Here is a 25,169-nt window from a genome sequence, read left to right as displayed (position 1 = left end):
CGACGCGACGGCGCGGCAACAGTGACGCCTGCCGACGCCGTCCTCCCCATCTCCTCTCCTCCCTATTTCTCTTCTCCCATCTTCTGTTTCTCCTTTCTTTCTTTCATGGAAAAAGAAACACTGCTGCTGAGTCAGGGAAAAGGGGATTTCGGCTGCAGCTGGGTGTGGGGGAAAAGGGAACCGGGTCGGGTAACGGGTTGCTGGGTTAGGGTTTCATTTTTTTGAAAATTAGGGTTAGGGGTGATTTGGTAATTTCACATAAAATTTGGGAATGATATAATAATTGAAACCCAAATTAAATTCAACACTAATCATATATAGGAAAATACTATTTGCTCATCAACTTTACAAATTATTTTCAATAAAATGCCCAAATCTAAAAATTAGAAATAATATAATTAATTTCTTCATTTTCCAAAATAGCATTATTAATATTTAAAATATTACTTATCTAATCCAAATCATATAAAATCCTTATTATTTCACAACTATCAACTTTATACTTTAAATATAGAAAATAATCCAATACTTATAAAATTGGATAATAATCATAACTCATCTCAAATCCAATAAATCAAAACTTGCCTTAATTACCTTTAATAAAATAATTTCTGAAATTAAGGCTATAAATAACTATATTATTTGAGACTTGATCATAATAAGACTTTTCAAAAGTTTTGGGTCTTACAGGCACTTCCAGCTCATACAAATACCAAATAAATGGTCAACTCTAGCCAACAATCTCGGAGACTTGCAATTCAAAATGAAAAATCCTTGCAAAAGTCTCAAGATAGAGTTGAAGTACTTCTAAAGTACCTTGACTCGCTGGACGAGGATCAAGTGTTGTCTGAGCCGGAGGAAGAACACTTGGGTATTGAGAATGAGGATTCTGATGCTTAGTTTTTGTCTCCTGCTGCTGTTGAAAGATTAATATTTTGTTGTTATTTTTAGATTTTTCTTGATACTCTAATTTGCTGTTATCTAGCTCTCTGGACACTGTTTTGAATACTATTTTTCTTGGGTTGACTGTAATAGCACTCAATAATTAACTTGGTTATTAACATGATTGCTCATTTTTTTTGTCTGCTTGATGATCTGATTCTTTTAAGTTTTCCTCCTTGATAACAAAAGGGGAGAAAGAAAATGAATTGAAGATATGGCTTGTCTCTGTTATATCTCCCAAAGAGAAAGAAAGAAAAATGTTTTGAAAAAATGACTGCCTCTCTGTTCTGAATTAAAAATTTTAATTTTTTTGAATTAAATGTGGCTGCCTCTGATTTGAACTATATTTTGAATTTCTGACGAATTATTTTTGTGAGAATTAGGATGCAGAAGTTTTGACCTATGATGTTTAAAGCTGTTGTTCATGATTTTTTCAAATATCTGCAGCTCATCAATATTGATTTAGTGTAATGGACTTTAAATAATTGTGTTATGTAGTTTAATTTTAAGACTGTTTGAAAAGTGTTTTCCTTGTAAATGTCTAAGTTATTATTGGATGTTTGGCATTTTCTATGAAAAGATTGGTGGTATCAGGTCATAAATTGCAAACATTCAGGGAGAGTTTGGAGATCAAGAGAAAGGGGGAGACTCATGACAAGGAAAACATCAAAGGAAAGTTTCTAAAATTCCTTTCCCTTCTTTCAGTTCATTTTTAATAATGTTTGTTATCAAGGGAGAGATTGTTGAATTTAGTGAACTAAACTACGATTAAAATGATGACTAAACATTATTGGATTAATGTTAAATTGTTTGTATGATATATTTGGTTTAGTGTACAGAAAATTAATTTAACTAATGCTGGCCCAAGAAGCTATTACCCAAGTCCTAATATACACACAATGGTCCAAGGAATTAATTCTGCTACCATTACGATTCCTTCCATCAGAAACAAATCAAGCCTATAGTCAAATGAAGAAAATCAAATCTGGTCCAAATAAAGATCCAAGTCTAATTCGGTGGTCACACCCAAATCCATCTCACTTCAACGAAGTCACTAATCGAGTAAACAAATTGAAATTTATTTGAATCAAGTCTCACATCTACCGAACCAACAATCTCTCTCTTCTCTCTCTTTCTTTTTTTTCCTATCACATCAATCTCTGAAACGAGAAGAAAGAAAGAAGAAAAATTTGGAATTAGGGCAAAAAAAGAACAATAAACTAACTTCTATTTTTTAAGCAAGAAAAGAAAAATAAATTTTAAATATATATATATATATATATATATATATATATATATAATAAAATAACTTTTTTTCCTGCTCTCATCGAGACATTTCACCATTTGCCATTGGCTCTAGTTCTTTTACACTAAAAAAAAGTTTCTCTTCATGTCTCCACAAATACGACATGGCTAGCCATTGTCAACATGTATAATTGTATTGGTCAACTAATTAATTATAATGCAACCAGCATTATGACTTAGATAGATTATTTCTTAAATGAAGTTTTGGTGTCCTTTTTGGCAAAGCGGCAACTTTGGAAGAACTGAAGTTCTTATATAATTATTGCTTGTCAAGACATTTACATATGAAATAAAGCTTCGTTAGTTACAACTTATTATTACAACTCACGTAAACTTGTATAATGTTGTTCGAACTTAGCCACCAATAACATACAACTTTGTTTTGAATCTAATCGGTTAGGAATTAATGTTGGGTATTTTGGCGTATAGTTTCATGTCTTATTGCATTATACGTGCCGACGTGCCTATACCCAAAATAGATATTAGCTTTAAACCACGAGACCAGAACATAGAAATGAATTAATATTTTTGTTACTCCCTTTTGGACCACATTATTAATTATACCTAATTGGACCAACTGGCGACTTTCTTTGTTCTTAATTACTTTAATATTTATATAGTTATTAAACTCGGATTAGTTATTTGGGTTTCTGAATCATTAGTTCAACTAGTAAAATTTTATTTTAACATGCCGAATATAAATATAATATTAAGGTGTTTGTTATGGTAAGATGATAAATTCATACGTATCGATACATTTAAAATATGGACAAATAGTAATAAGTCAAGTGGAATTTATTTTTTACATCAATATTTATTTTTTAAATATATATCATATCACCACTTTTACTAAAACATCCTTTTAATTAAATAAAAATAAAAAATATTTATTTCTTTAATTTTATAAAAAGACTTAAATATCCTTTTTTTATATATTAGACAAAAATTACTCTTAGATTAATTAAATTGTTTAATTTTATAATTTAAATAATCTAAAAACAAAAATAAAAATACATTTAATAAAATCATTTATCTCTTCATAAATCCTAATCAATCATTCATACAAAAAAAATTAAATAAATTTAAAAAATACTAAACAAAATCACTTTGTTCTTTGTTTGCTGGGTTCTCATCCAACCTTCATCTCTCATTGTTCATACAAAAAAAAATGTCATCTAAAAAACTGAGAAAAAGATAAAAGAACAGAGCTTCATGTCTTCATCTTCCTGGGTTTCTCACCAGCACACTTTCAACGAACATCTCTCATTCTCAATTCTAAGACTCAAACTCTCTTTTCTCTCTCACTACCACTAGAGTCTCTCTCGGTCTCACTAGGGTCTCTACTCGTTCACACTCACCGGCGTCTCGTTGCTCCTCTCGTCTCGTCGCCGGCGTTTCAACGTCTTGCGGCCTTCCCTGGGCTTCTCCTCACCGGCGACAGAAGCAACTCGTCGGATCGTTGTCGCTCGTCGTCTTCTAGTTTCAAGTATTCACCGTCGCGAGTCGCCGTGGATCGTCGACTGTCTTAGGGTCGTCACTTGCTTCGTCGCTCATCCTCTTCTGGGGTCGGGTCCTCTTCATCACCTAGTCGTCGTTGGTAAGTCCATGCATCATCACTTTCCCTGTTCTCCCTTTCCCAGATTCTCTTCTCCCTGTATTTTGAGATGATGTTGAATTGGTAATCAATTAATTTGTTAGTGATTGAATCTTGAATTTGTTGTTGTCTTACTGAATAATTTTGGAGTTTAAATTTTTATTCTTTGCTAAAAATAATCTGAGTTGAATTTGTTATTGATTATCATCGAACCTTGAATTTGTTGCTGGCTTGCTCAAACACCTCCTATTATGTTTTCTATGCACTAAAAATCTCTACAGTTTTCATATTGTACATTGCTTCATGATTTCAATTTGTTTTTGCATGATATACTTCAACGGATAGCTTATTTCCACTAAGGTAGTTGGTGAGATCAGTGCACTTAGGAGGTTGTATTATAATAATATGTACAAATTTCTTATTTTACAAAAATAGTTTTGCACCTGGTTGACTCGGTTAAGTAACAATAGAAGAAGGAAGTATGTAATGCATGAATCATAATAAAATAATGACCTAATTAAGCAACAATATCCATTAGTTTGCCTTAGGTTTCTTCAAATTTATTACCATGATAATATTCTGGGGTAAAGATTAAGTAAAAGATTACCGTGTGATTTTTAATTTATGCATGTTAAAATTGCTGATTATATCTCCCTTTCAAGTGTTTGTGCTATCACCTTATAAAAAATTAGGGGTGGTTCATAAGGCTATATCATTACAAATGTTGTCGACGTTGTTTTTTTTTTGTGTTATTGACGCTGATTTTGAATAAAATCTTGTTCTGTTAATGTATTTATGTCTTAATTTTACTACCTAGTCGATCCCTTTTTTTTTAATAGTATGTTGTGGCTGTTCTTGGATTGATCATGTCAATGAATAGTGGGTGATCATTCTTCAGTGAGTTTTTCAATATGTAGCACTTGGAAATGTTGTTTGGCAAGGACATCAGATTCACCTGAAAATAGTTTCTTAATTCAACTTCATAAGGCTGCTGTGGTGCTAAATTTGGAAGAGTATATTATTCTTCATATGTGTTCATTGTGTTATTAATTTATTATTAGTATTGTTGAGTATTTGTGTTACTTGGACTTTTTGCAGGGTCAACATGATGAGCTAGAGGTAAAATTTTCTGAGGAGAGAGCATCTCTTGAGGCCAAATACCAAAAAATGTATCAGCCATTGTATACAAAGGTACCCTAAGTAATTTGTTCTTATAGAGTGTAAAGTTGCATATGATTTTGCATACTGTGTCTGTTTTGTATACTTTGTGAAGCTTAATTCTTCCATCTGCAATATTAGAATTCAAACATCATGGTTTTAAACTTTATTGCAATGATGGATGTTCAGTATATTTTTTATCTCTGGCTCCAATGCCACGTTGCTGGTAGCTACAAGCTATGACCAATGTGCTATGATTGGACCAAGAGCAAGAATGTTAATTTGTTTCACATTTTGATAGGAACCTGTGGATCTTAATACACTATGATTTGTGGAGCCGTTTTATGTGATTACATTCTATTTTATGTAATCCTTTTACCAAAAAAAGGAAAAAAATCTATATCCCTCAACCATTTCTTAATGGAGGCAGCGCTTTGAGATAGTTAATGGTGTCATTGAAGTTGAAGGAATAACGGAGGAGAAAACTGCAGATGCTGAAGAGGATGAAGGTACTAATTACAAGATCTCACCGTCTCTTTAAATAGCATTTCAATTCATTCACTGACAACATTTTGATTTAGTTTTGTAGAAAAAGGAGTACCTGTTTTTTGGCTCAATGCAATGAAAAATAATGAAGTGTTAGCTGAAGAGGTTAGTTGGTTCTATCAATAGTAACTCCTTTTTTTTTAAATGTTTATTTTATGTCTTGCAACCAAGTCTTAGTGTTAGCTTAAGAGGTTAGTTGGTTCTATTCAATAGTAACTCCTTTTTTTCTTTTAAATGTTTATTTTATGTCTTGCAACCGAGCTAATTTTAAGTCTTTGTGAAATAGATTTCAGAGCATGATGAAGGTGCTCTCAAGTTTCTCAATGGAGCAGGATAGACAACCCAAAAGGATTCAAGCTTGAGTTTTTTTTTTCGATACCAATCCTTATTTCACAAATACTGTTTTGATAAAAACATATCACATGATTGATAAGAATGAGCCAATATTGAAAAAAACAATTGGGTGAGATATTTTTTCCCTTTTCTACTTTATTGCACAATTTGCTATCCACAACTCTATATTGTGTCACAATGGGTTGGCTTTTTCTTAAATAAATTTGGTGGTTACTTTTTCCTGTAGTACTTAAATTCAATGGCACCCAGGGAAATGCTTGACGCAGAAGATTCTTAAGAAAAAGCCCAAGAAGGGTTCAAAGAATGCAAAACCTATTACAAAGACTGAAAACTGAGAGTTTCTTCAATTTCTTCAATCCACTCAAGTTCCTGAAGATGATGAAGATATTGATGAAGATATGGTAAATCTTTTTATTTCATTTTATTTACTTTTTACAGTAATTTGTTATGAAAGTCTTTAGTTAGAATCTTTAAGAGGAACACAAGCAGAAGTAAAAAATTTGTAAATTTGAAAACCTGCTTTTTAGCTGTTAGATATGACCAGATTATTTGCCAGAGCTAATTAATGTTCTCTTTAACAAGCCGAGGAACTTTAAAATCAGATGGAGCAAGACTATGACATTGGGTGAGCTTACTTGTTTCCCTCCATTCCTTCTGATATTTTTCGATGTTGTTTTCTAAATCCAGGATTGATGAATTTTCTTATCACACTTGTTCAGGTCAACAATAAGGGATAAGATTATACCTCATGCTGAGGCCATTCAGGGAGAGGAGTTTGGAGACCTGGAAGATGATGATGAAGACGACATTGAAGAGGATGATGAAGAGGATGATGATGATGAGGATGAGGAAACCAAGACCAAAAAGAAGGTATTTCATGTTAATTGCTTTGATATGCTGAAACATTTGAAATGCTGAAACACTTATATTTATATTTTTTAGGTTAATGATGGTACAAGGATACGACTTGCGTTGGATTTGATTCTCTAAGGCCCCACAACTAGATACTGCATGATGTCATTGACTCTGCTAGTAGAAATAACAATAAGTATAAACAAAAGGATTGAAATAAATAAATAAATAAAGATTGTGGTTGCTCAACTCTCCAGAGTCTTTCAACTTGGGACATCATGCAAAATAAATAAATAAACATTCTCAGGACACCTTGCCTTTGAGAAGCACACTATTGATTCTTTTCTATTTTGGTTATTTTAAACGTGTTCCTCTTCCAAAAATTAGAAAACAAGACTAATTTCTTTGGAATATCAACTTACGCCTATATGCTATTCTCTTTGTGCAATACTATTTGTTAGATCAATAGATTTTGAGTTTTTTTTTTTTTAAATCTGAATTGATGTTGTATAGGGTAATTTCAATCCCACACAAGATTTAAGTGAAAAACAAATATAAGAAAATTTTGTTCGGTGCGAAATCACCCTTTATAAAATCATTTAAAAAAAGGATCCAATTTTACTTTAAAATTTCTCAAAAATATAAATTTGAGATAGAATTTGTATCCCGAACTAAATTGAGTTTTTCATGTGTACGGACTCCATATATACTGGCTTTGAAGCATACACAAAGCCCCATAACTGTGTATATGAGTGAAAGACCAGTAAGTTTTCTTTAGCTATAAATGTCTCTTGAAATTAGCAACCAGAAAAAGATGAAAAAGAAAGGATGAAGGAGTGTGTAACATTATGTGCATGTGAGAAGAATCGAAGAAGTTGCATGAGCACCTCTACTTCCTTTACTTCGAAATCTTAAGAATTCGCAAGGCAAGGATTTCCGTAGGTTTCCGAGACCGACCTTGAGCCATTCAATCTTCAAGAATATTGCAAGAGTTTGAAATGGATTAAATAAAAACACAAGGTGATGATATATGATCGAAGACATGTTCACATTTCTTCCTTTTTATATTTTTCAATTTTTTTCTTTTGGCAGTATAAGAGTAACAATTTAAGCAAAGAGATAGCGATGGAAGTAGAAAGTTCTTACAAATCACCATCCAAATAAACCGCAAAATGACTTCCCCCTCCAATTGCTAAGAACTCAATGTTGCATAGTGTGAAATAGCGGTTTAACCCTGCAATGTTGTGATTAGTTTAGGGTTTCGCATTTAGAATTCTAAACCAAGCAAAAGAAAAGAAAGGAAAAAAAAAAGAGAAAGGGAAAACCAAACAAACAAATGTATTCCAAAATTTGAGAAAAGCCTCATGCTGAGGCTGAAGATTTAGCAATAGAATTCAAGGTTCCAAGATTCTACTAGAGGCAACTATTGAATATGATAGCATTTTTATTATCTTTAACAATTCATAGATATTCGGATGAATGTGAAATTATGATGGAGCAAATTCAACTCTCATTGACAAACTAATAATTGAATGTAGCAGACGACATTCTCACATTTCTGAATAAAAGTAAACTCAAGCATTCCTCATTGGCGCATAGGAAATGGTTCTTATATATAGTTGAAAGATGACATTATGTTCACCATATGTCACACAATTCCTGAAATTTAACCTTTTAATGTTCTTCATGGGCATAATTTCTAAGGTTTGCACCATAGATTCAAATGTCAATGCACCACATAACAAGAAAAACTAACACCGATTCGTTAATCTTGGATTTTGATTGCTAGCTAAGCATCGTATAATTATGACAGCAAAAAGGATGAAAGAGTAACATGTTCAAACTCGGACGGAAGAAGATACCTGTTGGACGATATATAACAGGATGGCTAGAAATATTTGTAAAAACAAATGTACTATTTGTTCCCTGTACCAAATATTTGTTATCAATAATACAATAACAGATACAATCTATCGGATAATCTTTGGATAAATGAATTTTGGTTTGACCTGGTATTTCTTGTTGGATGGTCTAAGAGGCACTTCAACTAAGCTTCCAAACACTGCTCCTATTCGGTCTCCGACAACCTGAAATGTAATAACTAACATTTGGAACCAATCCATGATAGAAACGAAGAGAAATTAACCTTACAAGTTACAAATAAAAGATTCCAATACTGAATATATCTCTAATAATTCAAAACGTATTAAGAGTTTTCAATCCATAGAAAAGAACTCAAATGTTATGTAGGACTTCCAGGCTTCCAAACTGGGACTTGAATTTGTAGAAAACATGAACTATCCCATTCTACAACTAATACTAGTGTTGAAACTCCATATACAGTATAGTATACATTACAAACATCACAGAGAAGTGTGTGCTTATGATTCAAATTTGCTCAGAGAAAGTTGTAAGGTACCAGCAAACTCAATCCAGGCCAAAGCATGCTTATAAATCATGGCACCCAAGCTCCCCAACTAAGGGAAGAACACCCATCATCAAAGCATGAGCCTCTTGACCTATCCGCAATGTGCCAAGCTCCCCAACTAAGGGAAGAGCACCCATCATCAAAGCCGAATTCGGCATTATTCCTTCATCTACTATCAACCTCACATACTGCAATGCTTCAATCCGAATCACATGGTGTGCAAAACCAGCAACCATGGCACCTCATAAAGCAACATCTCTCTCAGAACTTTCATCAAATACATTTCTTCGCGCAAGCTCAATTTTCCCACACCTAAAATACATTCTAACCAAACAGACCTTAATATATAAGCTAGCATCAAAACAACCATTCTTAACCAAAATGGCATGAACCTTAAACCCTTCTTGAACTGCATTTGCATCACCCAAGCTTTCGATAACATTCACAATAGAACAGGCATAATGTCACTGTCCTAAGACAAAATATGCCCAATTTGGTATCCATCCAAAAATTAGGGACCAGGGGAATTGAGACAGTGACATAAATATATTCTCTGGCTATAAGCCCGGTCATATAAAAAACCGAAGTTCTCGATTACAGATGAAAGGAACAAGGGAATTTGTTAGATCTCACCAAATCATAAAGCAGCTTTCGATTGTGCGAGGGAAGCTGACGGTGAGACTTGAAGTAAGAAGACGACGAGCCCCACGACCTGTTGCTTCTGCCGCCGGCGACGAAGAGCGCAACAAAGGCGCGCGACTGTGTGCAAGACGATTATGAGACAGAGAGCAACGGCGACGACCGATCTCAGAAATGAGAAGAGGGACGACGACTTTGATTACGAGACCGGAGATGAGAGAGAGAGCTTGAGTGCGACGCCGAGAAAGATGAGAGAGATCCAGTGGAAGAGAGAGAGAGAGAATAGGATGAGGAGAGAAGAACAAATCTAAGAGAGTTTTTGAAACTCAAACGAACATATAAAATTGAGATTAGTTAAATTTTAAAATTTGATTGAATTAAAAGGATATTTTTGTCTAATCGAATAAAGTAAAGATGTTTAAGTCTTTTTATAAAATTAAATAAATAAATGTTTTTTATTTTTATTTAATTAAAAGGGTATTTTAGCAAAAGTGGTGATATAATATATATTTAAAAAAGAAAAAAATTAAACGTTGATCGATGTAGAAAATAAATTCCATGTGACTTATTATTACTTGTCCATATTTTAAATGTATCGGTACGTATGAATTTATTATCGTACCGTAACAAACACCTAATATTAATTACAGTGTTCTTAATTACTTTATTCTTGGTGACTGTGATGTGTGTACTTAATCTTTGTCATATATATATATATAATTTGAGTTTGGGGTCACAACTAGAAAATTACTTAATACAGACAGATTTATAAACGGACTTGGTCTTTATTACAGACAAATTTTTTGTTACCGACAAAATTACTGACAGATTTTATCCCTCTGTAAAAGCCTCGTCGGAAATTATTTGTCGACGGATTTTTTCCATCGATAATTTTTCGACAAATTTTTAGCAGTTACCGACAGATTTCCCCTTAGTAAATTCTTCCCTCAATTTCCCTAGAACGTTGAATTTTTCGACGAATTTTTTGTCAGTAATTAGGGACAGATTTTTCGTCGGTAATTGGCAACAGATTTTTCGATAGTTTTTCCATCTGTAATTGCAACCCTAAAAAACCATCCCAAACTCAGAATATAGACAGAAAATTCATCTGTAAATTCGTCAATAAATTTAATACAAATTTTTATCTAATTTATATTTGAATATTTATAATATTTCAAAAAATAAACAAATTCTTCGTATTATCAAGCTAAAAGAAAAGTACTATAACAAGCAAGTCAATATAATTCAAAATATAAACAAAGTGTATTGATCATCAACTATAATTCTCAGTATATTGTTCAACCATACTAAAACTATCAGCTATAGTCTTCAGTGTCATCTTCATCCTCATCATCATCATAGTCCTCATCCGAAGAGATTGTGGGTGGCGGTGGTGGTGGTGGTAGTGGAATAGCACTAGAACTACTTGATGCTCTAACCTTCTCATAATAGCTAACATAAGTCTCATTCCATCTCTTCTATTTCAGCTTTTCTTTCTTGGCCTTTCCAATTTCCCGTTCCAACTTTGCTAACTTCTTTTGAGTCTTTTTCAAAGGAGCCAAGCATGTATCTAACAACTTACTAATACGCTCATCTGTTTATTGAGTAACATGCTGGAAAAGCTCTTCATTGAGATTATGAATCTGTTCTCCCAAATCAGGAATAGAATTTTGATTTCTAGATGTTCTTCCAGATACAAAATTGGCAGAAGTGGTTCCAGACTTGATAAAGCTAGAAAAGAATGCCCCTTTTTCGTAAACTTGATTCTTCTTTTGCCTACCACACACTTCCTCCCAAATCAAGTCTTCATTAATTGGTGGTAGCTCCATTCCCTGTGCTTAAGCCTCAGCATGTTGGGTCTGAACTTCTGCTAATTTTTTTATAAACTTCTTCTGTCGCACAATGATTATATCAATTATATAAATCAAGTTTCAAACAATAGAGTAAACTATTTAACAATAATACAGTATTTATGACTTGATTTTGTCTACCAAAAAATTATTCAAATATTCCTATTATCACTTTAGATTTAGTATAATACAACATGAGATAAACCATAAACATATATATATTTCTATTCATACATCAAATACAGCTTGCTGGAAAAAAATTGCATCAAATTTAGAAGAAGATAGGTTTTATTATGGGACACAAAATCAATTACCTTCTCTCTCTTTGATGCCAATCTCTCCACTCATTTACTTAATATTCTTTCACCACTTCCTTTTCCTCTTCTTGCTCTCCACTCTCAAATCATTCCACTAATTGAACTATTAATTTAACAACTCATCTTTTACTTAATCACACCCTAAACTAATTAAGAATTTCTAGTTGCATATATACATACATGCATGTGTGTACATAAATATTCAAGTGGCAGCATGTACATTAAATTAAGCATTCTTTAGTAAGAGATCTGATCTAATTAAATAACTTCCCATTATATAAATTTAAAAAATGTATAGAGATTTATATATGCAGTTATGTAGGCTATAAATGAGGTTTCTTAATTCTTATCATTATTAATGATTTGTGAATTAGAAAATATATATAATGATCTGATGGTGGGTTGTCTAAATTTTACATTTTAGGCCGATATTGTAAAAAGAGACCAAGTTCAACAAGAAGAAAAATCTAGAAATAATAATAATAATAATAATAATTAATCACCGGATAATTATAATTAATCCAAAAGGGAATGAAGGAATAGTGATTTATATATAGTTGATGATGATGAATGATAAAAATTAGTTAGTTAATGATGATTTGATCATGTGGACTACTGCTGCTCAAGTAAACAGCTATATAGTTAATATCCAATTGAATATTAATTGATGATAATGTATTATTATTGTAGCAAGAAATTAAAAGTGATGAATAAGATATCTATATACCCTACTCATCTTCTCTCGATTTCTTCAACTGCAACATCACACAAACACATTAGCATTCTTTCACTACATTTCCAATTTTTTGTGGTTCCTTATGAGCTCTTAAGCTCAAAGAAAAAAAATTGAGTCACTAAGCAGAAGCACCAATTATATGCCTTATTTTATCAAACTTTTTTAGCATGTTCATTTTAAAGTCAGCTTGAATTGACGATTAATACCCAGACAAACAGCACAGGGCAGCCATTTGAAGTTAATCTAAAAAGGAAAAATAGGTCACTATTCATGGGACACACAATCACAAAATCACAAACACAAATCAAATAATCAAATAAGCGAAATAAAAATTCTACTAATACTCCAAATGCATAACTACTGAGAAGAAGCATTATCAGAGAAGAAGCCATTATTAATACAAAAATACAAAAATAAAATCAACCATTGCCAAAATGTGACATTACTAATGGTATCTGCTATAAGTTCAGATGATGCCATTAGTACCCAAAAGTGGACATGCACGATTCCAACTGAAAATGTTGTGAATCAAATATGCTATTGGTGCACGAAATTGTGATCATCAACAATGGCGCCAAAAATTTGGTAGCGCTCAAACGTGAATCACACTTAGTCACAACTCTGCACAACTAACCAGCAAGTGCACTGGGTCGTCCAAGTAATACCTTACATGAGTAAGGATCGATCCCACGGAGATTGTTGGTATGAAGCAAGCTATGGTCATCTTGTAAATCTCAGTTAGGCGGATAATAAATGTTATGGAGTTTTCGAATAGTAAATAAAGCATAAAATAAAGATAGAAATACTTATGTAATTCAATGGTGGGAATTTCAGATAAGTGTCTGAAATGCTTGTCCCTGTTGGATCTCTGCTTTTCTAATGCCTTCCTTCAATCCTTCTTACTCCTTTCCATGGCAAGCTGTATGTAGGGCATCACCGTTGTCAATGGCTACATCCCATCCTCTCAGTGAAAATGGTCCAAATGCTCTGTCACAGCACGACTAATCGTCTTTCGGATCTCGATCATGTCGGAATAGAATCCATTGATTCTTTTGCGTTTGTCATCACGCCCAACAAGCGCGAGTTTGAAGCTTGTCACAGTCATTCAATCTCGGAATCCTACTCGGAATACCACAGACAAGGTTAAACTTTCCGGATTCCCATGAATGCCGCCATCAATTCTAGCTTATACCACGAAGATTCTGATTAAGAAATCCAAGAGATATGCGCCCGGTCTAAGGTAGAACGGAAGTGGTTGTCAGTCACACTCGTTCATAGGTGAGAATGATGGTGAGTGTCACGGATCACCACATTCATCATGGTGAAGTGCAACGAATATCTTGGAACAGGAATAAATCGAATTGAATAGAAAATTGTAGTAATTGCATTAAAACTCAAGGTACAGCAGAGCTCTACACCCTTAATCTATGGTGTGTAGAAACTCAACCGTTGAAAATACATAAGTGATGAAGGTTCAGGCATGGCCGAGAGGCCAGCCCCCAAACGTGGTCAAAAGATCAAAAATATAATCCAAGACGTCTAATACACTGGTAAAAAGTTCTATTTATACTAAACTAGCTACTAGGGTTTACAGAAGTAAGTAATTGATGCATAAATCCACTTCCGGTGCCCACTTGGTGTGTGCTTGGGCTGAGCTTGATCTTTACACGAGTTGAGGCTTATCTTGGAGTTGAACGCCAAGTTGTAACATGTTTTTGGCGTTCAACTCTAGTTCGTGACGTGTTTCTGGCGTTTGACTCCAGAATGCAGCATGAAACTGGCATTACGTTGTCTAATCACGAATAAAGTATGGACTATTATATATTTCTGGAAAGCTCTGGATGTCTACTTTCCAACGCTGTTAAGAGCGCGCCATTTGGAGTTCTGTAGCTCCAAAAAATCCATTTCAAGCGTAGGGAGGTCAGAATCCAACAGCATCAATAGTCCTTTGTCAGCCTTTTATCAGAGTTTTGCTCAGGTCCCTCAATTTCAGCCAGAAATTACCTGAAATCACAAAAAAATATACAAACTCATAGTAAAGTCCAGAAATATAAATTTAGCATAAAAACTAATGAAAACATCCCAAAAAGTAGCTGGATCCTACTAAAAACTATCTAAAAATAATGCCAAAAAACGTATAAATTATCCGCTCATCACAACACCAAACTTAAATTGTTGCTTGTCCCCAAGCAACTGAAAATCAATTAGGATAAAAAGAAGAGAATATACTACAAATTCAAAAATATCAATGAATATTAATTCTAATTAGATGAGCGGGACTTGTAGCTTTTTGCTTCTGAACAGTTTTGGCATCTCACTTTCTCATTTGAAGTTTAGAATGATTGGCATCTATAGGAACTTAGAATTTCAGATAGTGTTATTGATTCTCCTAGTTAAGTTTGTTGATTTTTGAACACAGCTACTTTTATGAGTCTTGGCCGTGGCCCTAAGCACTTTGTTTTCCAGTATTACCACCGGATACATAAATGCCACAGACACATGATTGGGTGAACCTTTTCAGATTATGACTCAGCTTTGCTAGAGTCCCCAGTTAGAGGTGTCCAAAGCTCTTAAGCACACTCTTTTTGCTTTGGATCACGACTTTAACCACTCAGTCTCAAGCTTTTCACTTGGACCTTCATGCCACAAACACATGGTTAGGGACAGCTTGATTTAGCCGCTTAGGCTTGGATTTTATTTTCTTGGGCCCTCCTATCCATTGATGCTCAAAGTCTTGGACCCTTTTTACCCTTGCCTTTTGGTTTTAAGGGCTATTGGCTTTTTCTGCTTGCTTTTTCTTTTTCTTTCTATTTGTTTTTTGCCACTTCTTTTTTTTTTCGCAAGCTTTTGCTTTTTCACTGCTTTTTCTTGCTTCAAGAATCAATTTTCATAATTTTTCAGATTGTCAATAACATTTCTCTTTGTTCGTCATTCTTTCAAGAGTCAACAATTTTAACATTCATAAACAACAAGATCAAAATTATGCACTGTTCAAGCATTCATTCAGTAAACAGAAAGTATTGTCACCACATCAATATAATTAAACTAAATTCAAGGATAATTTTGAAATTCATGTACTTCTTGTTCTTTTGAATTAGAAACATTTTTCATTTAAGAGAGGTGAAGGATTTATGGAATTATTCATAGCCTTAAGACATAGTTACTCAATACTAATGATCCTGAGGTAGAGACATAAAATATAAACACACATATAGCATAAAAATCGAAAAACAGAGAGATAAGAACAAGGAAGTTAAGGAATGAGTCCACCTTAGTAAGGGTGGCACCTTTTGAAGGACCAATGGTGCTTTTTGAGCTCCTTTATGTCTCTTCATTGCTTCTGTTGCATGATCCCTAGTGATTTTGGTGCTCCTATCCTTAGTTGCTCCCAATAATTTTATGGAGGAACATGTATCCCCTGAGGTATCTCAGAAATTTCTTGATGAGGGAATTTCTCATGCTCTCTTGATGTGCAGTCAAATGCTCTATTACTGAGCTATGGACCCTTGAGATGAATATCTCCATTTTCCATGACTCAGAGGTGGAAGCAATTATCTTCCCTTTTCTATTCTTTTTTTTTGAGGTTTTTCTGGCCTTAGGTGCCATCAATGGTTATGGAAAAACAAAAAAAGCTATGCTTTTACCACACTAAACTTAGAATGTTGCTCGCCCTCGAGCAAAGAAGAAAGAATGAAAGGAGAAGAAAATATGGAGGAGAGGGAGAGATGTGTATGTTTCGGCCATATGGGTGGCATTGGGTGGGAAAGAGATGGATGGATGTGAGTGGTGAAGAGGTGATGGGAAAGAGAGATTGAGGTGATTGGTGAAGAAGAGAGAAGGTGAGTTGAGGTAGGTGGGGATCCTGTGGGGTCCACAGATCCTAAGGTGTCAATGATTTACATCCCTGCACCAATTAGGCATGTAAAACGCCTTTGCATACAATTCTGGCGTTTAAACGCCGAAGTGATGCTTATTTTGGGCGTTCAACGCCCAATTGCAGCATGTTTCTGGTGTTGAACGCCAGTTCCATGCTTGTTTCTGGCGTTCAGCGCCAGCTTTCCTCAGGGTATATTCTTGGCATTTAAATGCCAGGATGCTGCTTGTTTCTGGCGTTCAACGCCAGCCAGATGCTCCTTACTGGCGTTTGAACGCCAGTAAGTCCTTCCTCCAGGGTGTGATTTTTCTTCTGCTGTTTTTGATTCTATTTTTAATTTTAGTATTTTTTCGTGACTCCACATGATCATGAACCTAATAAAACATAAAAGAATAATAAAATAAAAAATAAAATTAGATAAATAAAAATTGGGTTGCCTCCCAATAAGCGCTTCTTTAATGTCAATAGCTTGACAGTGGGCTCTCATGGAGCCTCACAGGTGATCAGGTCAATGTTGTAGACTCCCAACACCAAACTTAGAGTTTGGATGTGGGGATTCAACACCAAACTTAGAGTTTGGCTGTGGCCTCTCAACACCAAACTTAGAGTTTAATTTTGGGGGCTTTGTTTGACTCTGTACTGAGAGAAGCTTTTCATGCTTCCCCTCCATTGTTAAAGAAGAAGATCCTTGAGCCTTAAACACAAGGTAGTCCCCATTCAATTGAAGGACTAATTCTCCTCTGTTAACATCTATCACAGCTCCTGCTGTGGCTAGGAAAGGTCTTCCAAGGATGATGCATTCATCCTCCTCCTTCCTAGTGTCTAAGATTATGAAATCAGCAGGGATGTAAAGGCCTTCAACCTTTACCAACACGTCCTCTACCAATCCATAAGCTTGTCTTACTGACTTGTCTGCCAATTGTAATGAGAACATGGCAGGTTATACCTCAATGATTCCCAGCTTCTCCATTACAGAGAGTGGCATAAGATTTATGCTTGACCCCAGGTCACACATAGCCCTTTCAAAGGTCATAGTGCCTATGGTACAGGGTATTAAGAATTTGCCAGGATCTTGTCTCTTTTAAGGTAAGGTTTGCTGAACCCATGTATCTAGTTCACTGATGAGCAAGGGAGGTTCACCTTCCCAAGTCTCATTACCAAATAACTTGGTATTCAGCTTCATGATAGCTCCTAGATATTGAGCAACTTGCTCTCCAGTTACATCTTCATCCTCTTCAGAGGAAGAATATTCTTCAGAGCTCATGAATGGCAGAAGGAGGTTTAATGGGATCTCTATGGTCTCTATATGAGCCTCCGATTCCCTTGGGTCCTCAATAGAGAACTCCTTCTTGCTTGAGAGATGTCCCATGAGGTCTTCCTCTTTGGGATTCACGTCCTCTCCTTCCTCTCTAGGTTCGGCCATATTGATTATATCAATGGCCTTGCACTATCTTTTTGGATTCTTTTCAGTATTGCTTGGGAGAGTACTAGGAGGAGTTTCAGTGATTTTCTTACTCAGCTGGCCCACATGTGCCTCCAGATTTCTGATGGAGGACCTTGTTTCACTCATGAAATTTAAAGTAGCCTTAGACAGGTCAGAGACTAAATTTGCTAAGTTAGAGGTACTCTGTTCAAAATTCTCTGTCTGTTGCTGAGAAGATGATGGATAAGGCTTGATATTGCTGAGCCTTTTTCTTCCACCATTATTAAAGCCTTGTTAAGGCTTTTGTTGATCCTTCCATGAGAAATTTGGATGATTTCTCCATGATGAATTATAGGTGTTTCCATAAGGTTCACCCATATAATTTACCTCTGCTATTGCAGGGTTCTCAGGATCATAAGCTTCTTCTTCAGAAGATGCCTCTTTGGTACTGTTGGATGCATTTTGCCATCCATTTAGACTTTGAGAAATCATGTTGACTTGCTGAGTCAACACTTTGTTCTGAGCCAATATGGCATTCAGAGCATCAATCTCAAGAACTCCCTTCCTTTGAGGCGTCCCATTATTCACGGAATTCCTCTCAGAAGTGTACATGAACTGGTTATTTGCAACCATGTCAATAAGTTCTTGAGCTTCTGCAGGTGTTTTCTTTAGTTGAATGGATCCACCTGCAAAATGGTCCAGTGACATCTTAAAGAACTCAGATAGACCATAATAGAATATATCTATCATGGTCCATTCTGAAAACATGTCAGAAGGACATCTTTTGGTCATCTGCTTGTATCTTTCCCAAGCTTCATAGAGGGATTCACCATCTTTTTGTTTGAAGGTCTGAACATCCACTCTAAGCTTGCTCAGCTTTTGAGGAGGAAAAAATTTAGCCAAGAAGTCCGTGACCAGCTTATCCCAGGAGTCCAGGCTATCTTTAGGTTGAGAGTCCAACCATGCTCTAGCTCTGTCTCTTACAGCAAAAGGGAAAAGCATGAGCCTGTAGACTTCAGGATCTACTCCATTAGTCTTAATAATCTTAGATCTGCAAGAACTCAGTTAAGAACTGGTAAGGATCTTCTGATGGAAGTCCATGAAACTTGCAGTTTTATTGCATTAGAGCAACTAATTGAGGTTTCAGCTCAAAATTGTTTGCTCCAATAGCAGGAATTGAGATGCTTCTTCCATCAAACTTGGAAGTAGGTGTAGTATAATCACCAAGCATCCTCCTTGCATTATTGTTGTTGGGTTCGGCTACCATATCCTTTTCTTGTTCGAAAATTTCAGCAAGGTTGTCTCTGGAGTGTTGTAATTTAGCTTCTCTTAGTTTCCTCTTCAGAGTCCTTTCAGGTTCTGGATCAGCTTCAACAAAAATGCCTTTTTCCTTGTTCCTGCTCATATGAAAGAGAAGAGAACAGAAAAAGAAGAGGAATCCTCTATGTCACAGTAAAGAGGTTCCTTATTATTAGTAGAAGAAGAAGGGAATAAAGAAAGGAGAATCCAAACACAAGGGTAAGGATAGGGGCAGTGATTTGAGATGAAGAGAAGTGTTAGTGAATGAATAAATAATTAGAATAAGATGAGAGATAGAAGTTTTCGAAAATAATTTTGAAAAGGAGTTAATGATTTTTGAAAATTAAGATAAGAAATAAAATTAAAATTAAAATTTAAAACAATTAATTAATTAAAAAGAATTTTGAAAAAGGGGAAGATATTTTCGAAAATTAGAGAGAGAAAAGTAGTTAGGTGGTTTTGAAAAAGATAAGAAACAAACAAAAAGTTATTTAGTTAATTGAAAAAGATTTGAAAATCAAATTTGAAAAGATAAGAAGATAAGAAGATAAGAAGTTAGAAAAGATATTTTAAAATCAAATTTTTGAAAAAGATAAAATTTTGAAAAAGATATGATATAAAAGATAAGATAAGATAGATTTAATTTTTCAAAATTAAAATTAATTATTTAACTAACAAGAAACTAAAAGATAAGATTCTAGAATTTAAAGATTGAACCTTTCTTAACAAGAAAGTAACAAACTTCAATTTTTTTGAATCAATCACATTAATTGTTAGCATAATTTTTGAAAATAAAGATAAAACTAAGAAAAAGATTTTTGAAAAAGTTTTGAAAAGATAAGATTTTTAAAATTGAAAATTTGACTTGACTTGTAAGAAACAACTAATTTTAAAAATTTTTGACTAAGTCAACTCAAATTTTCGAAAATTATGAGAAAATTAAGGAAAAGATATTTTTTATTTTTGAATTTTTAATGATGAGTGAGAAAAACACAATTATGACCCAAAACATAAAATTTTGGATCAAAACACATTATGCATGCAAGAACACTATGAATTTCAAGATGAACACCAAGAACACTTTGAAGATCATGATGAACATCAAGAACATATTTTTGATGCAAAGAAAACATGCAAGACACCAAACTTAGAAATCTTTAATGCTTAGAAAATATGGATGCAAAGATGCACATGAAAAACAACAAAATACACAAAACAAGAAAACATCAAGATCAAACAAGAAGACTTACCAAGAACAACTTGAAGATCATGAAGAACACCATGAATGCATGAATTTTTTGAAAAAATGCAAGAACAATATGAATATGCAATTGACACCAAACTTAAAAATTGACTCAAGACTCTAACAAGAAATACAAAATATTTTTTTGATTTTTATACTTTTATAATTTTTTTGGATTTTTGTTTTATTATTTTCGAAAAACATATAGGAAAAAGAAAATAAGAAATTCAAAATTTTTAATAAGAAGAATTTCAGGAATCTTTCAATGTTAGCCTAAAGCTCCAATCCAAGGGTTGGGCATGGCTTAATAGCCAGCCAGCTTTAACATGCTTCATGAAACTCTAGAATCCATTCTTAAAAATTCTGAAGCCATAGAATGATTTATTTTCAAAATATTTTTTTTTTCGAAAATAGGGATAATTTTTTTTTTGAAAATTTTTTGAAAACAAAACAAAAAGAAAATTACCTAATCTGAGTAACAAGATGAACCGTCAGTTGTCCAAACTCAAACAATCCCCAGCAACGGCGCCAAAAACTTGGTGCATGAAATTGTGATCATCAATAATGGCGCCAAAAACTTGGTAGCGCTCTCAAACGTGAATCACACTTAGTCAGAACTCCGCACAACTAACCAGCAAGTGCACTGGGTCGTCCAAGTAATACCTTACATGAGTAAGGGTCGATCCCACGGAGATTGTTGGTATGAAGCAAGCTATGGTCATCTTGTAAATCTCAGTTAGGCGGATAATAAATGTTATGGAGTTTTCGAATAGTAAATAAAGCATAAAAAAAAGATAGAAATACTTATGTAATTCAATGGTGGGAATTTCAGATAAGTGTCTGGAGATGCTTGTCCCTGTTGGATCTCTGCTTTCCTACTGCCTTCCTTCAATCCTTCTTACTCCTTTCCATGGCAAGCTGTATGTAGGGCATCACCATTGTCAATTGCTACATCCCATCCTCTCAGTGAAAATGGTCCAAATGCTCTGTCACAGTACGACTAATCATTTGTCGGTTCTCGATCATGTCGGAATAGAATCCCTTGATTCTTTTACGTTTGTCATCACGCCCAACAATCGCGAGTTTGAAGCTCGTCACAGTCATTCAATCCCGGAATCCCACTCGGAATACCACAGACAAAGTTAAACTTTCCGGATTTCCATGAATGTCGCCATCAATTCTAGCTTATACCACGAAGATTCTGATTAAGAAATCTAAGAGATATGCGCCCGGTCTAAGGTAGAACGGAAGTGGTTGTCAGTCACGCTCGTTCATAGGTGAGAATGATGGTGAGTGTCACAGATCACCACATTCATCATGGTGAAGTGCAACGAATATCTTGGAACAGGAATAAATCAAATTGAATAGAAAATAGTAGTAATTGCATTAAAACTCGAGGTACAGCAGAGCTCCACACCCTTAATCTATGGTGTGTAGAAACTCCACCGTTGAAAATATAAGTGATGAAGGTTCAGGCATGGCCGAGAGGCCAGCCCCCAAACATGGTCAAAAGATCAAAAATATAATCCAAGACGTCTAATATACTGGTAAAAAGTTCTATTTATATTAAACTAGCTACTAGGGTTTACAGAAATAAGTAAATAATGCATAAATCCACTTCCGGTGCCCACTTCGTGTGTGCTTGGGCTGAGCTTAATCTCTACGCGAGCTGAGGCTTATCTTGGAGTTGAACGCCAAGTTGTAACGTGTTTTTGGCGTTCAACTCTGGTTCGTGATGTGTTTCTGGCGTTTGACACTAGAATGCAGCATGAAACTGGCGTTGAACGCCAGTTTACGTTGTCTAATCACGAATAAAGTATGGACTATTATATATTGCTGGAAAGCTATGGATGTATACTTTCCAACGCCGTTGAGAGCGCGCCATTTGGAGTTCTGTAGCTCCAAAAATCCATTTCGAGTGCAGGGAGGTCAGAATCCAACAGCATCAGCAGTCCTTTGTCAGCCTTTTATTAGAGTTTTGCTCAGGTCCCTCAATTTCAGCCAGAAATTACTTGAAATCACAGAAAAACACACAAACTCGTAGTAAAGTCCAGAAATGTGAATTTAGCATAAAAACTAATGAAAACATCCCAAAAAGTAGCTGGATCCTACTAAAAACTATCTAAAAACAATGCCAAAAAGCGTATAAATTATCCGCTCATCAGCTATTGTTGAATAATTAGTTGTATCCAAACATAATCCCCCAAAGAACATTATATCTTATAGGAGCAGCTCCAAAAGAACCTGTAATGACCCATCTTGTTTCTGAAGCTTTTCATTAAAACAGCTTTCATGCATCATTCCAAATGCTTTGATTAAGTAAAAAGTTCATCACAGCAACCAAATAAATCACAAAAACAAAGGCAGACGCTAGCTTAATCCCAAATCGAAAATGAAATCAAGCAGCAATTAAACTAATATGACATGAAAATTACATTGTAATAATGGAATTTCATTATATCAAAAACTAGAAGAAAATATAGTAGAACATGGATGATTCGGATGAAGAAAATTACTTTTGTGCACAACGAGAGTGATGGAAGTCCCAAAGGTGTTGATGATGGTAATTGTGGTAGTGATAATTTGGATGAAGAATGCGGTGGATGAAGGCGCTGAAGAGAAAGGTTCCAGTGTGAATGGAGCTAGACGACGAGGAAGATGACTGTGAAGCACGTTTGGAGTGTGGAGCTCGAGAGGGTAGGGGTAGAGTTACGTTTAACCCAATATTTTAAATGGAATATTTTAAATTAAAGATAGATTTTCTATCTATAATAATTTAATAAAATGCAACATTTTTATTCATTTAATTATAGACAGATTTTCTATCGATAACCATTTTCCACGAAAAAATTAATTTTTCTGACAGAATTATCGATGGATTCTGTTTTCTGTATGTAATTTATGCTAATTCATTTTTTGGTTTCTGACAAAAAATTCCTTACAAATTCTATCTATATTTCCATGGGATAAAATATGTCGGAAATATTCGTCTGTAATAACTTGTTTTCTAGTAGTGGGTATTATCTCCCCTATGTTAGCTTGGGATTCTTCCCATGGATATTATTGAGCTTGGGATGCTGTCTCCCCCATGTCAGCTTGGGATTCTTCCCATGGTTAATCTTTTAGCTTGGAGATAAGTGTACAGTGACTGTCCACGGTTAGCTACCAGGATATGTCGGGCTGGCGGGCTGGCTATATAATCGACAATTGATATCAACAACTATAGGGCATGCATACATTATATGCATATGCTTGTTTTGTTTGCTTGTGAATTAATTGGGTTTGGCTTTATGAATCAATATGCTATTTGTCATACTTGTTACCTGCAATAATTGTAATATATTTGTGTTTGTCCTTTGCCTGTTTTGTTTGTCTGCGTGATTCTATTAGAGTTTTGGAGGAAGGAGAAATATTTTGGAGGGATTTTTAGTTAGAGTTTGGTTAAGTTTAAGAACCTTAGAGAATCACCCTGCTTATGGTTTCTGTTCCGAGGGTTACCTGAAATTGTAGGTCGATATCGGACGAGATCTTCTGTACTGGTTGGAACTGTTGTGTCTGACTTGTTGATGGTGGCTGGAGCCGCCGTGTCCGACTTGTTGGGCTTGGTGGTGGTGCTGATCCTTCGTCCCCGGAGGGTGGGGGTACCTGCAAGGGACTCCGATGCTTAAGTTAGCAAGGGTATTAAGCAGGTATTGAGTAGAATCAGAGTATGAGTTATACATGGGTGTTCCAGCGTATTTATAATGGTGTGGAGTGACCTTTCTAGATAAGATAAGTTAGTTATCTTATCTTATCTTATCTTATCTTTTGGGTGAGGTCAACTTATCTTCAAGGGAACCGCCTCATCTTTCTGGGCTCTGACTGCCTTTAGATTTGGGTTGTGCTCCTTTGTTTTGGGCCTACTTTGGGCTCATATGGCGATTTGGCCGAGCTCTTTGTGAAGAGGTCGGGCATTGGCCGAGATCTTTGAGAAGAGGTCGGTCAGCTTGTCGCTAAACATCCCGGGTCGGACAGCTTGACCCAGGGTATGAACAGTGTCCTTGCTCGAGTTCGATCTTTCCGTGAGATCGTGCTTTTCAGAGCTTCGATCTCTTTGGAAGTCGTGCTCAAGCATCTGTCTGGCTTGTTTCTTCATTGCGTTGCAATCTTTGCAGATTTTCTAGAGGTTTGGTACTTCACAGTCCAACCTCTTTTGAGCGGTAGTGTGGGTTTTCTATCCTTGCCTTCTGGATCACGCCTTGCTTTAAGTTTGTGTTGACAACCCTTTGCTTTGGCGAAGTTATCCTTGCGGCTTGATATCCGGGCTTTTAGTGACTTGTCCAATGACTTTTTAGTGTTCTTTATATAGAACCTTTTTTTAGTCTCGGATGACGTTCGTAGCCCTGTTTGAGATTGTGCCTTCTTTGAGTGGAGTTGTATCCCTTTTGGCTAAGCACATTTGAGCCTTAAGTTGTTTCCCAACCTTTTGGCTTGTTCTTTTTTTGAGATCGTACTTGTGCCACTTCTTAGCTGACGTCAACCTGTACAACTTTGCCCCTGCTTGAGTTCGGATCTTTTCGTGAGATCGTGCTTTCAGAGCTTCGATCTCTTTGAGGAAGTCGTGCTCAAG

General features: G+C 35.1%; 1 protein-coding gene, 1 long non-coding RNA gene and 2 other non-coding genes across 10 annotated transcripts; 3 read left to right on the top strand and 1 right to left on the bottom strand.

Annotated features, from left to right (window-relative positions):
- Nucleotides 1–3,262: 3,262 nt before the first annotated feature.
- On the bottom strand, nucleotides 3,263–10,170 carry LOC112703464 (oxidation resistance protein 1). 6 transcript variants are annotated; one of them, XR_011864142.1, is made up of 5 exons: nucleotides 9,813–10,170; nucleotides 8,761–8,838; nucleotides 8,614–8,677; nucleotides 7,898–7,985; nucleotides 3,263–3,899 (listed from the first exon to the last, which is right to left on the bottom strand). XR_011864142.1 is itself a non-coding variant. In XM_072199642.1 (5 exons), exons 1-5 carry the CDS (start codon nucleotides 9,195–9,197, stop codon nucleotides 3,782–3,784), a joined length of 375 nt encoding a protein of 124 aa, XP_072055743.1. In that variant the 5' UTR covers nucleotides 9,198–10,127; the 3' UTR covers nucleotides 3,263–3,781. The 6 variants fall into 6 exon arrangements, 4 of the variants coding, with proteins under 4 accessions (XP_072055743.1, XP_072055742.1, XP_072055744.1 ...); XM_072199642.1 differs by having other exon boundaries at nucleotides 9,171–10,127; XR_011864141.1 differs by lacking the exon at nucleotides 3,263–3,899 and adding an exon at nucleotides 7,350–7,723.
- LOC112701602 (uncharacterized) lies at nucleotides 3,460–7,320 on the top strand. 2 transcript variants are annotated; one of them, XR_011864144.1, is made up of 9 exons: nucleotides 3,460–3,844; nucleotides 4,940–5,032; nucleotides 5,301–5,508; nucleotides 5,581–5,650; nucleotides 5,832–6,008; nucleotides 6,126–6,300; nucleotides 6,482–6,524; nucleotides 6,619–6,769; nucleotides 6,842–7,320. It is a non-coding gene; the product is annotated as an uncharacterized lncRNA (long non-coding RNA). The 2 variants fall into 2 exon arrangements; XR_011864143.1 differs by having other exon boundaries at nucleotides 3,479–3,844; nucleotides 5,589–5,650.
- Nucleotides 5,206–5,357, top strand: LOC112704339 (small nucleolar RNA snoR2/U65). The gene has a single exon (XR_003154971.1). It is a non-coding gene; the product is annotated as a small nucleolar RNA snoR2/U65 (small nucleolar RNA).
- Nucleotides 10,171–18,784: 8,614 nt separating the features above from the next.
- LOC112704533 (small nucleolar RNA R71) lies at nucleotides 18,785–18,888 on the top strand. The gene has a single exon (XR_003155154.1). It is a non-coding gene; the product is annotated as a small nucleolar RNA R71 (small nucleolar RNA).
- The last annotated feature ends 6,281 nt before the right edge of the window (nucleotides 18,889–25,169 follow it).

Source organism: Arachis hypogaea, chromosome 7 (assembly GCF_003086295.3).
Source record: "Arachis hypogaea cultivar Tifrunner chromosome 7, arahy.Tifrunner.gnm2.J5K5, whole genome shotgun sequence".
NCBI lineage: Eukaryota > Viridiplantae > Streptophyta > Magnoliopsida > Fabales > Fabaceae > Arachis > Arachis hypogaea.
The sequence above is the reverse complement of the archived record's forward strand: the minus strand, read 5'-3'. Positions and strand labels throughout refer to the sequence as shown.